This window comes from Triticum aestivum, chromosome 2A (genome assembly GCF_018294505.1).
Source record: "Triticum aestivum cultivar Chinese Spring chromosome 2A, IWGSC CS RefSeq v2.1, whole genome shotgun sequence".
NCBI classification, from domain to species: Eukaryota; Viridiplantae; Streptophyta; class Magnoliopsida; order Poales; family Poaceae; genus Triticum; species Triticum aestivum.
In genome coordinates, this window is record NC_057797.1 from 750,754,547 (window position 1) to 750,766,168 (window position 11,622).

General features: G+C 45.9%; 2 protein-coding genes across 3 annotated transcripts; both read left to right on the plus strand.

Moving 5' to 3' along the window:
• Window positions 1-450: 450 nt before the first annotated feature.
• LOC123190856 (UBP1-associated protein 2B) lies at window positions 451-5,950 on the plus strand. Of its 2 annotated transcripts, none has more exons than XM_044603593.1 (2): window positions 451-2,095; window positions 5,613-5,950. In XM_044603593.1, exon 1 carries the CDS (start codon window positions 557-559, stop codon window positions 2,084-2,086), a length of 1,530 nt encoding a protein of 509 aa, XP_044459528.1. In that variant the 5' UTR covers window positions 451-556; the 3' UTR covers window positions 2,087-2,095; window positions 5,613-5,950. The 2 variants fall into 2 exon arrangements, with proteins under 2 accessions (XP_044459528.1, XP_044459527.1); XM_044603592.1 differs by lacking the exon at window positions 5,613-5,950 and adding an exon at window positions 2,234-2,556.
• Window positions 5,951-8,114: 2,164 nt separating this feature from the next.
• Window positions 8,115-11,193, plus strand: LOC123190857 (phosphopantothenoylcysteine decarboxylase subunit VHS3). Its single transcript, XM_044603594.1, has 3 exons — window positions 8,115-8,420; window positions 9,023-9,124; window positions 10,489-11,193. The coding sequence occupies exons 2-3, from the start codon at window positions 9,047-9,049 to the stop codon at window positions 10,933-10,935; spliced, it is 525 nt and encodes a 174-aa protein (XP_044459529.1). The 5' UTR covers window positions 8,115-8,420; window positions 9,023-9,046; the 3' UTR covers window positions 10,936-11,193.
• Window positions 11,194-11,622: the final 429 nt, after the last annotated feature.

Sequence of the window (11,622 nt, forward strand, 5' to 3'; positions counted from 1 at the left end):
ACCCCAGTGCCTAATAAATTGGGATTCTGGAATTTTGGTTAGCCTTTTGTTTTTTAGGTAAGTCTTAGCTTAATAAACCAGAAAAAGGACGGAGCATGCTATTTTCCCAGGCCCGTTTCTATTTCCAAACAGGAATTTGAATTGGCCACCTGAGTTGATTCCAACTCTCTCACAAGCAAACAACACAACTGGAATCGAAGCCCATTTGTCTCCTTTTGATGTGATGAATCGAAGCCCATTACAATTCCCACTTGCTATGGTCAGTTGGTCACTCAATTCAGTTCTTCCATCACAATGATGGCATCCAAACAGGGCCTAAGGTTATGATAAATGAATGGGCTCTCCATGGCCGTCTTCTGCCCCCCTACAAACCGGCCCAGGTTTTCATGGGCCGCGCGCCGCCGCCGCCGGTGCCCGGTGTCCCACACGTTATTAGTCCAACCCCAATCCTCTCGGCTCGCCCGTGACAGCGTGTCTGGAAATCCCAATCTGCGCCTCCGCCTCCACCCCGCACCTGCGCCTAAAACCCTAGCTCGCCTCCCCCCTCCCCGCCCCCATGGCGCCGAAGAAGCGGAAGGCGGATCCGGCGGCGGCCGCCGGCGCCGACCCCGCCGCCCACCACGAGAAGCCCGAGCAGAAGCCCCGCGTCGGGACCATCTACTACCCCATCACCGACGACCCCCCGGAGCCGGCCGCGGACGCCGCCGCCGCCGCCGCCCTGGAGGAGGAGGACCTCGCCTACGACTACGAGGAGGAGGACGTCACCAAGCTGCTCGAGCCGCTCTCCCGGGAGCAGCTCGTGGCCCTGCTCCGCGCGGCCGCCGAGGCGAGCCCCGCCACCATGGCGGCCGTGCGCCGCGCCGCCGAGTCCGACCCCGCCAGCAGGAAGCTCTTCGTGCACGGCCTCGGCTGGGGCGCCGGCGTCGAGGACCTCCGCTCCGCCTTCTCCCGCTTCGGCGAGCTCGAGGACTGCCGCGTCATCACCGACAAGCAGTCCGGCAAGTCCAAGGGCTACGGCTTCGTGCTCTACCAGTCCCGCACCTCGGCGCTCCGCGCCCTCCGCCGCCCCCAGCTCGACATCGGCGGCCGCCTCGCCTTCTGCCACCTCGCCGCCTCGGGCCCTGCACCCCCGGCCTCCCAGTCCCATAACCCTAGCTCCAACGCCAACGCCAGCTCAGGCACCACCAACAACAACGCCCCCGCTTCCTCCTCCTCGCTGCCTGACAACATGCAGCGCAAGATCTTTGTTGGCAACGTGCACGCTGATGTTGATGTAAATCGCCTCTATGAGTACTTCTCGCAGTTTGGTGAGATTGAAGAGGGGCCGCTGGGCTTTGACAAGAGCACCGGCAAGCCCAAGGGGTTTGCGCTGTTTGTTTACAAGTCTGTGGACAGTGCTCGCCGCGCCCTGGAGGAGCCTATGAGGAATTTTGATGGCAAGATGCTCAATGTGCAGAAGGCCATAGATGGGAGGACAAAGGGCTCATCCGGGTCCAACTCGAGTGCTAACAATGCCAATGCCACCGCTGCTTCTACACAAATGACCATGCCCTCTATTGCCGCCATTAATCCATATGATCCATCAGCGTATGGTGCCGCTGCTGTTCATGACATGGGGTTCGCCCAGCAAGCTGCCTTGCTGGGGATGGGTGCACAGCAGCAAGCGTTTGCGCAGCCCAATACTGCAATGCTGGCCATGATGGCAGCCGCGATGCAGAACCCAGCCATGCTTGCATCGCTAAATCCAGCTTTTGCTGCTGCTGCATTGGGCGCCGGGGGGCAATCTGGCATTCCTGGTTTTGGAGCTCAGGGCTTTGGGACACAAGGGTTTGGGGCTGCTGGCGTCAATTTTCCAAATGCAGCAGGTCTTCAGGGAGCTGCAGCATATCAAGGAGGGCCTCCTGGTTTTCAGGGGACACCTGGGTTCCCCACTTCTGCTGGGTTTCAGGTCGGCCAAGCAGCTTCCCAAACGGGCACAACTGCAGCCGCCACTGGTGCTGCTGGTGGTTATCAGGCTGGGGCTGCTGGGCAGGGCCAAGTGTCCAATACCCAGATTGGTGGCACTGGTTTTCAGGGTGGCTATTGACAGCACTAGGTATATCAACTCACAGCCTCTTCCATTCCAATGCCACACTCACTACTATTGATTTGAGTTCTTTCAATCTCTATGCATTCTATCTGAGTTGGTGATTTTGCTCTATAGATTTCTGATTGATTCTCCCTATGTTTTTAGTTTGGCATCTGCTGGTCGTGGTTCGTTCGTATGGTTTTGCATTCGGATGGATTTTGAACCTGTGTTGGTGCCGAAGTATTGCAGAAGGGCTGTTGACTTTTACTGTCAGATGCTTTCGAATCAGATACCTTTGTGGCAGTATTTGCAGAAGGAACTTTCTTGAAGTATTTATGTTGTTTCTATTGCCAACTATGTACTTTTCCAGTTGCAACTTCATCATGTACCTTATAGTTCTGTAGTTGGTTTCATGTACCGAAGTATCTGTATTTGGCTACTTGGGATGTCGTCTGGTCTTAATGATAATGTCGAATGGTTTCTGGGCACTTGATCTCATTCTGGTTGCAGTTGCAGTGGGATTTGGAGGAATGGGATATCCATATCTTTTTGCATCCATCCTGGTAATTTCTGGCTTGAGGTTGAGTTTGACAGCTGTGGACTTTTAAATCTTCAATTATAGGGAGCTTTATTCTCTTGGAAGTTGCTTCTTAAAGTGTCCACTGTTTTACTTTAGCCATGAGACATTGGTTTAAAGCGCGCCACATTATATACAATCTCAAATTGGCGGTGTGCATTTAAGGGTGGTGATCAACTGATCATAATAATTCATTAAAAGAAACTAGACCAATAGGTGCTAGCTGCGGTGGCTTTATAGTTAGGGCTCATTCTGTTTGGAGGAAATCAAAACGTAGGAATTAGGAGTAGTATAGGAATATGATAGGATGGCACTTGCCATCCTAAGGAATTGACTTGCCTCGTTCCTACGCGTAAAATGAGCTTTGAGTGGATGTGTAGTTTCCTCCAAAAACACGGGAAATGAGTAGTATTCCTACGAAATTCCTGCACGCATTTCCTACAAACCGAATGCATACATAGGAAATTTTCCTTTGGAATCCTTATTCCTATGTTTTTCCTACGAAAATCCTCCAAACCGAATGAGGCCTTAAGGAGAGACAACCATGAGGCCCACTGCAGAGCACAGGGCTTGGACACAGGTGTCAGGCTTGGTGCACGCCCGTGCACAACACCTATAGCCAACTCGACGATCAGTTGAGAAACTGATCGTAATTCATAAGGAACATTCTCTTCGAGGCATGTTCTTTAAAAAGTATCTTGAACTCATGTTTGTTAAGTCAAATTGCGCAACCAGTTGTGCCTGGGCTTTTCGTAAGTAGGTTCTTAAATTGATTAATTATTTGGTTATATGGTATATTCATTTTTTTTGAAATGATTTGATCTTCTTTTTCCCTCGCTGTTTTTGCTGGTGCTCTTGGTTTCAGCCAAGCAGTCCGTAAGTGTACTGGTAAACAATGCCGTCTTATGTTGCGTTTGTATAGTGGGTTTGATTAACAATTTGGGCTCTACAAAAATGATAAAAATCATTGCGTTCCAATCCAAGTAGAGAATTATCTGATATCCATCATATTCTCTGCATGTTATTCAGCTTCTTGGTTTGTACTCCCTCCGTTCCTAAATATTTGTCTTTCTAGAGATTTCAACAAGTGACTACATACGGAGCAAAATGAGTGAATCTACACTCTAAAATATGTCTATATACATCCGTATGTGGTAGTCCATTTGAAATCTCTAAAAAGACAAATATTTAGGAACGGAGGGAGTATGTAGCAAAATCCTGGATGCAGTAGCTGAAGTTGATGTTGCACAGTAGTCCATTTTTTCCATTTTTGTTATGACAACAGCGACGTAGTTTAAATATGTCTGATGTTAGGTAAGAAATAGGCGCATCTAGAAATAGTGAAGTAGATTCGAATGTAGAATTTTATCAAACCATTCTGGTTGACATTGCAGTGGGATTTGGAGGAATGTGATATTCATCTCTTTTGCATTTGTCCTGGTAATTTCTCGCTTGACGCCGAGTTCGACAGCTGTGCCCTTTAAAATCTTCAATTATAGGGAGCTTTATTCTCCTTGGAAGTTGCCTCTTAAAGTGGGTCCTGTTTACTTTAATGATAGTGTCGACATTCAGTCTCTTAACGGATCATAATTCATCAGAAGAAACATGACCTCTTGAAAGCATGTTCTGTGCAAACTAAGTGTCTTCAACGTTATTATAAAAGATCAAAGCATAGCTTTCAGAACTCATGTTTGGTCGAAACCAGTCATGCCTTGGCCTTTCATAATTAGTTTCCTGGGTAGGCATTTCTTTTTGTTGTACCACACTAAACGAATCAAATTTCTGATGATGTTAATTGCTTGTGTTACATTTGCTGATCAGCTAACTACAAACGTGTAGTAAAATAGATAATTATTCTATAACAATTGATATCTTTTTCCCGCAAAAAAACAACAATTGATATTTGATTTGCAATGATTTGATAATTCATTTGGCTTTCATGTTCTTGATTTTAACCTGGTCAGTCCAAACATCACTAGAAGTCTACTGGTAAACAATGTCGGGTTTTGTTGGCTTTGTATAGCTGGTTTGATTGAACAATTTGGGCTCTAGAATTATGATGTAAATCATTTCCTTCCAATCCAAGTTTAGGCTTGTTTTGCCTCTATGTTTTTGCTGATGATCTTAGTCCAAACATCACCAGAAGTCCATCTACTGTTAACATTGTCAGGTTTTGTTGGCTTTTTGTAGCTGGTTTTATTGAACAATTTTGGCTCTAGAAAAATAATAAAAATCATTCCCTTCCAATCCCAGTTTAGGCTTGTTTTACCACCATGTCTTGCTGATGATCTTGATTTTAACCAAGTAGTCCAAACTTCACCAGAAGTCTGTAAACAATGTTGGGTTTTGTTGGCTTTATATAATGGGTTTGATTGAGCTATTTGGGCTTGAAAAATGATAAAAGTCATTCCCTTCCAATCCAAGTTTAGGCTAGTTTTGCCTCCATGTTCTTGCTGATGGTCTTGATTTTAACCAAGCAGTCCAAACATCACCGGAAATATACTGGTAAGCAATGTCGTGTTATGTTGGCTTTGTGTAGCGGGCTTGATCGAACAATTTGGACTCTAGAAAAATGATAAAAATCGTTCCCTTCCAATCCAAGTTGAGGCTTATCCGATATCTGGCATTTTCTCTGCTGGTTATTCAGCTTTTGCTTCCATGTATTTGAAGATCTATCGTTGAACATTTGTAGGCATACTTTCTGTTCTTCCCATTTTTGTTGTGACAACAAAACCGTAGTTTAAATATGCTTGATGTTAAGGCCACAAATACGTGGATCCAGAAATAGTTAATTAGGTTCGAATAAAGAATTTTATCATACTATATGTCTGAAGTGTAGATTCTTTTCCTGTTCTCTTGATTGTCTGCCAGAGTGTGTTTTGACAATGCTTTAGGCTATGTTTGGCAGCTTAGTTTTTTAAATACTGGCACATATGGCATCAAGTAATAGAGCAGTTCCATAAACAGGTGTTTCTCCAATACAATGGTATTTTTTAGTATTTGAGAAAGTGCTCTGCATCTCCTTTTTCTAAACCGAACTGAGAAAGACTCTGGTATTAGCAACTGAAGTATTCATTGCCCAGGTATTAAATTACCATGGTTTTGGAATAACTATGCTATAGTATCTGTTTGGTTCTGGCAAGTATCTCATGAATAGTTCTGGCAAGCATCTCCTGAATGCTACTCCCTTCGTTTTTATTTAGTCCGCATATTAGCTTTGGTCAAAGTCAAGCTTTGTAAGTTTTGACTAAGTTTATAAACAAAAATATTAATATATACAATAAAAATCAATATCACTAGATTCATTATTGAATGTACTTTCACATCATATAGATTTGTTATGGTAAATGTTTATATATTTTTCTATAAACTTGGTCAAACTTTGCAAAGTTTGACTTCGGTCAAACCTTATATGCAGACTAAATAAAAACAGAGGGAGTACTAAGGTTCTGCCAACAGATAAATTTAATGCCTGAATGTTTTTCCTGCACTAGAATATAAATTTGGTAAGGCTAGCTAGTTTGCATGTGAAAACCGTGCCAGTCTATTAAATTACTCCCTCTGATCCATATTAATTGACGTTAAGTGTGCATCAATTAATTTGGATCGGAGGGAGTAGTAATGTCATTGGCCAAATCATGATGTACATGATGATATGAATTGTGTCCTTTTGAGCCATGGTTGAAAATGAATGTATCTATAACTAAAATAAGTCTAGATACAACCATTTCTAAGACAAGTATTTCCGGATGGAGGGAGTACTTATCTGCTTGCCCATATTCTTAGTTGCCTTGCCTCTCTTATCCTTTTCAAGTAGTGGTGGTAATGCTGCTTTAAATGTACCCGTAACCGTCATCGCATGAGCTTTTGAGTCTTTTTTTTTCGTTTATTTAGGTTTAGTGTGAACAGTTAGCCGGTTGCATGGCTATGCTGCATTATGGCTGCACTCTTACTGTCATGAAGCTTGTGTTCTGGGGTGTTGGGAACGATGCCTTTGGTAATTTGATTGAAAAAACCATTATTAGGCAACTCGTGTCTATAGTTATTCACATGTTGAGCAAGCGAAGTTTATACTGTGATGACGCAAGTGAAGTATGCATACAAGTTTTCATTTCCTGTGGAATCATATTGCTTCAGTTCTCATGGCATTATATTGTTCAATTCCTCTGTATCCTGTTTGTTGAGATGTATTTTTTCTGGGAAGCTCCAGTTTGACGACTCGACTGGATTTTTACTGCACCGATTATGCAAAGTGAAAACCACCGCGCAGCTGTAAGTGTTTGGGGGTAGATTTCTGAGAGAAGAGGTAGATTGAGGTTTTGGTTATGCAGAGTGCGATTTTTAGGTGGCACACGGAGCGGTCGGTGGGTCCGGCAACCTAGAGCCTTTCTCTTAGCGGTGCTGACTCGAGCGTGTTTATGAGCAGCTGATATCGAAAGTTTCTTGTGCCTTGCACAAGGTGCGAATCCTATTCGCCGACTTGCCGCCCCCCACAAGCATCCAGCATGCAAAGTGACCTGGTGCTTTCCTGTGCTGCTAAACGCTAATCTGCACCCGTAATTTCCTAGGCGTCGACCCGTTTGCTGTCAGCATGGACGCCGTTAAGCACGCGTGCTGCCGGTGCTAAACCTGCCGTGTTACGTGAAGAAACGGGCCTGATCTGACCTGACGTTACACAGATATTTCTCCTCTGCCCGATCTGTCACGGCCGTGTTCTCACCTACCACAGCCGCTGGCCTTCAATGCTCTTTTCCAATAGGCATTTTTTTTCCAATGCGAATCAACTTGTGGTTGAGTTGGTTAGGTGGACAGTGGTATCCTCAGAGCATGGTTAATAGTACAGTCAGCTGATGGTTATATGATATTGCCATGTCATCTATAGCCAATCTTATAGTCTTCAAGTATAATAGTAAGATACAAAGATGTGCTACTTTATTAATACATGGCCCACCTTTCACTCTCACATAGTGCTTAGGAGCACGTGCTGCAGCTAGCTCTTATTCTGTAGCCGGCTCATCTTCTCTCTCCTCTTCTCTTCCCTTCACGTCAGCAAAAGAACAATATTTTAATACTTATAGCCTGCTTACATAAGCTTATTATACTTGCTCTCAACTCACTAGGGTTCAAATCCTGGTGCTTGCATTATTCCTGGATTTATTTCAGGATTTCCGCCGATAGGGATGAGTGTATGCGCGTGTATATGAGCGCTTGTGTCTGTACTGATGCTAAAAAAACAGGCATTTTCTTTTTAAGAGCCCATGCGGTGCAAGGACGCGGAGGGGACACGTCACGCGCAATCCGCCGACGACGCGCTCCCGACCCGGCGATGTGTATGACTTCCGGGGCCCGCAGGTGCGGCCGCTCCGCTCCCAACGGGCGGGCGAAGACGACCGGCGCTCTCGGTGGGGATCTGGCCGTTTGATCCGACGATGATTATCCCTTCCTTCCGCCTCTCTCTCTCTCTCTCTCAAACGGATTTCCTGCCATGCACCGGGTCCTTGTACAATCCAGCGGAACAAAATCTCTCTTCGGTCCTCGGGTTAGTGGAGAATTCACGTCTTTGCCCTCCGCGCACACATCACTGCCCACCTGCCCCTTCTGCCCGCGCTGCCCGCTCCTCTATCCCTTCTCTCTCCAGCATCCTCTTTCTCTCCTCCCTCCCATGGCCATGGAGTCGGCCTAGCCAGTTGTGCCCGTTGAGAGCGCTCATATACCCTCAGAGACGGACCTCCAGATCTGTGGTCTGTTGTAGTCTCTCTGCTTCCTCAAAACAAGGTAACCTCTCATGTTTACATCGCCTTTATTAACGCATCTCAACTGCTTTTTACACCTGCTTGTGGTAGTATGCATAATCATATCTTTGTTGTTCATCCTGGTAATTTACCCTAGCCGCTCAAGGTTTGAGTTGGCACCTGTTCTAGGCTCTGCTCTGCTCTGACAGACCACGGCAAATTGTGCTATGAATTCGTTTGCGTGCACCTGCAGAGTCTGAAACCTTCAGGATTCAGCACAGATTTTCTCACTCGCTGAGAGAAATAAATACTAGTGCTCTCGTTTTCTGTATACTCGTTTTTCTCTCTTATCTTTCCCTGGCACTTCTGTGAGCTTTCTGTTCAGAGAAAAGTTGTGTTTTCACGTCTCTTCTCTGACCTACCAGTAGCGGAGGATAGGGTGGAGTTTTGCTAGAATTAGGCGCAACAAAATCTCTGGGAAGAATCGCTTTTTTCTGCCGGCCCAAACCTTGTTGGGAAAGTAGAATGTTGCGGGCGGAGGTTTTAAGGTTTCCTGCTGCTGCCTCTGCCTCTAACTAACGGTAAAAGTAAAGCCTTATCTCTGACTGACGTGTGTTGATTTCTCCTGCCTGCCCACGTGTTCAGCCCCTGCAGCCGCGCCCGGATCGGATGGACACCGCCATGCACCCCGCCGGCGGCCTCGCCGACCTGCTTACCGACAACGCCGGCACCGGCACCGGCACCGAGGTAGTACAAAAATCACATCTCTCTCTGTCGTTTTACTACGTACTATTTTCGTGTGTACTTTGAAGTTCTTTTTTCACCCTCGAGTAGCATGCGTGTATTTTTTTATATATGAAAGAAAGATGTGCGAAAGAAAAAAAAATATCACGGCCGTTCCATCCAGCTTTTGTACCGTTGTGAGAGTGAGATATGGCTTGGACTTTTCCGGATGCGGAACCGTGTGGTGCGCTCTAGGCTGCAGTTTTCGGTTGTGGCCTTCAGTTCCGTGTGGGTGGGCCCCTGCCTCAGCCCGCTCCTTGGTCCTTGCTTGCTTCTTTATTACAGCTCCTTGCCACTCGGCCCCGAATATTCGCTCCCCACAGGCCACGCGAATATGCCTTCAGAGATGCTCTCCCTCTCTGAAGAAAAAACTTCGTCAGTGTGTGGCTTGCTTAACCTGCAAGCAGCAGTGCTAGCAGGTGCTTAGGTCAAGTCAAGAGACGGTATAGCATATTATGCTATGGTTAATCACTTTCTTAAGCGTGAGACAGTATAGCATATTATGCTATGGTTAATCACTTTCTTAAGCGTGAGACAGGCTGTCTTTGACGCTAGAGCTGTCGCTCCTGCGGCCCCACCTGCCTGTGCCTGCTCGCCATTGAGAGTGACACAAGGGACTTTTCTGTAATTATTTGGGGTGGGGGGTCCTCTGACTAGAGATATTTGTGATAGGGTCACTTTCTCCTCTCACTGTCCATGTTTGTCCACAAAGCCAAGGGGCTTCGCTGCAAGTGAGCACCACATGATTTTGTCACTTAAGTGCTCCCAACCACAGCATGGTCCAGAGTAGCATAAAAGTACAAGGTATGCAACTGCGTGGACACATGATTGTTGTTATGGAGGCTGTAATATTCCATCTTTGTGGCACTCTGAAATAGATTCACAAGACAGATAGGTTGAAGGTAAACTGGCTGAGCTATGTATAAATAATAAAACTGAGGTTGTTCAGCCTCTTTACATGAGGGGTGAGATCAGGCTTCACAAGCCTTAAGTTTCAGCTGGTCTGCTCCTTAACTGCTAAGCAGCCGGTTCTAGGATATCAAACGGGGTTGTTGTTTATTGAGCCGTGCTCTTGTTGCTTACTAATATGAGATGCTAAGTTTACCATTAAGAAAAAGGAATGATCTGCTGCCATGCCCCTCGTTATTTACTAGCTTTTGGCCACTTTACTAATCCTTTGTTCTTGTGTTGTGCTTGTGGGTTTTTAAGCTTTGTTTCAAGCTTTGGTCTGGATGCTGTTTGTGCTTGTGGGTTTTTCAGTTTTGTTTCAAGCTTTGGTCCGGATGCTGGTTTTTTGACTTAACTATGTTTGCCTGATCCTTGTACAGGGCATTATTTGTGGCATGCCAGACTTCAAGATGGGTGGAAAGAGGGGCGATGAATCTGCCCCTACTGATGCTGGTGATGAAGATGGCGAAGATGATGACGGGGATGAGGATGGTGACTTCGCGGAGGGCGAAGAGGAAATCTCGGAAGGAGAGGAGTATGACAACCCCAAGGCCAGTGACGCCAAGAAGAAACAAATAGGCGAGGGTGAGGAGAATGGCGAGGATGATGAGGAAGAACAAGAGGAGCAGGACGGTGGAGGAGGTGACGACGATGATGATGATGACGACGATGATGACAATGAGGACGACGACGATGATGACGACGATGTCGCTGCTGAAGACGATGAGGATGGAGTAGAAGAGGAGGATGACGACCAGGACAACGACGATGATGAGGAGGACGATGACGAGGACTCGCTCCAGCCCCCGAAGAAGAAGAAGAAGTGAAGCCCTTCGACGCGGCTGCTTTAGTCACCATGCAATGAGATGTGCCTGTTCTTCACTGTGTTCTGGAAACTTTCCTTAGAGTTAAAAATGCCCCACACGATCACAATGTGTGGGCTTGTAGGAGCGATTAGAGGGAACTTTGTTGTCACCGTTGCTTTGCTTCTGTGGAGTTGATCGAACAGATGTTTCGCTAACATAATTGTACCTGAGTGGCGAAAGCCTCAAGATTTGAATATGTCAGTCAACTCTTTTTATCTCCTTCCGGCATCGTTCTGTGCAATCTTGTTCAGAACACATTGTGTTGGTAGCTCCTTAAATAAGGCCAAATCACATTGTTGATAGCTCCTGGATTTATCGTGGGTGCTGTCTGGTTTCTGCATAATTCTGCTGATGATGGTGACTAGATGATTACGCTAATGTCTAGATATATGGCTTGTTAGTGTAGTACCCCCTCTGTTTTAAAATAATTGTCTCAACTTTGTACTAACTTATTTTAATATAAAATTGTACTAAAGTTCTGACACTTATTTTAAGACGGAAGGGGTATTTTCTATATAATTAAACAGAACACATCTCTGTCCAAAAGAAAATAAAAGAACATCTCCCTTGGTCTTTGCACACTGTCCAAGCGGCATGGCTCAGATGTCACACCCATAGGCGTGATCTAGGAAGGTGCCAAAGTGCCAC

What these genes read in the sequence shown, in the direction of transcription:
- LOC123190856 (XM_044603593.1), top strand. Translation starts at nt 557, where the DNA reads ATGGCGCCGAAGAAGCGGAAGGCGGATCCGGCGGCGGCCGCCGGCGCC.
- LOC123190857 (XM_044603594.1), top strand. Translation starts at nt 9,047, where the DNA reads ATGGACACCGCCATGCACCCCGCCGGCGGCCTCGCCGACCTGCTTACC. An exon ending in GCACCGGCACCGGCACCGAG is followed by an intron (nt 9,125 to 10,488) that starts GTAGTACAAAAA and finishes ATCCTTGTACAG; the next exon opens with GGCATTATTTGTGGCATGCC.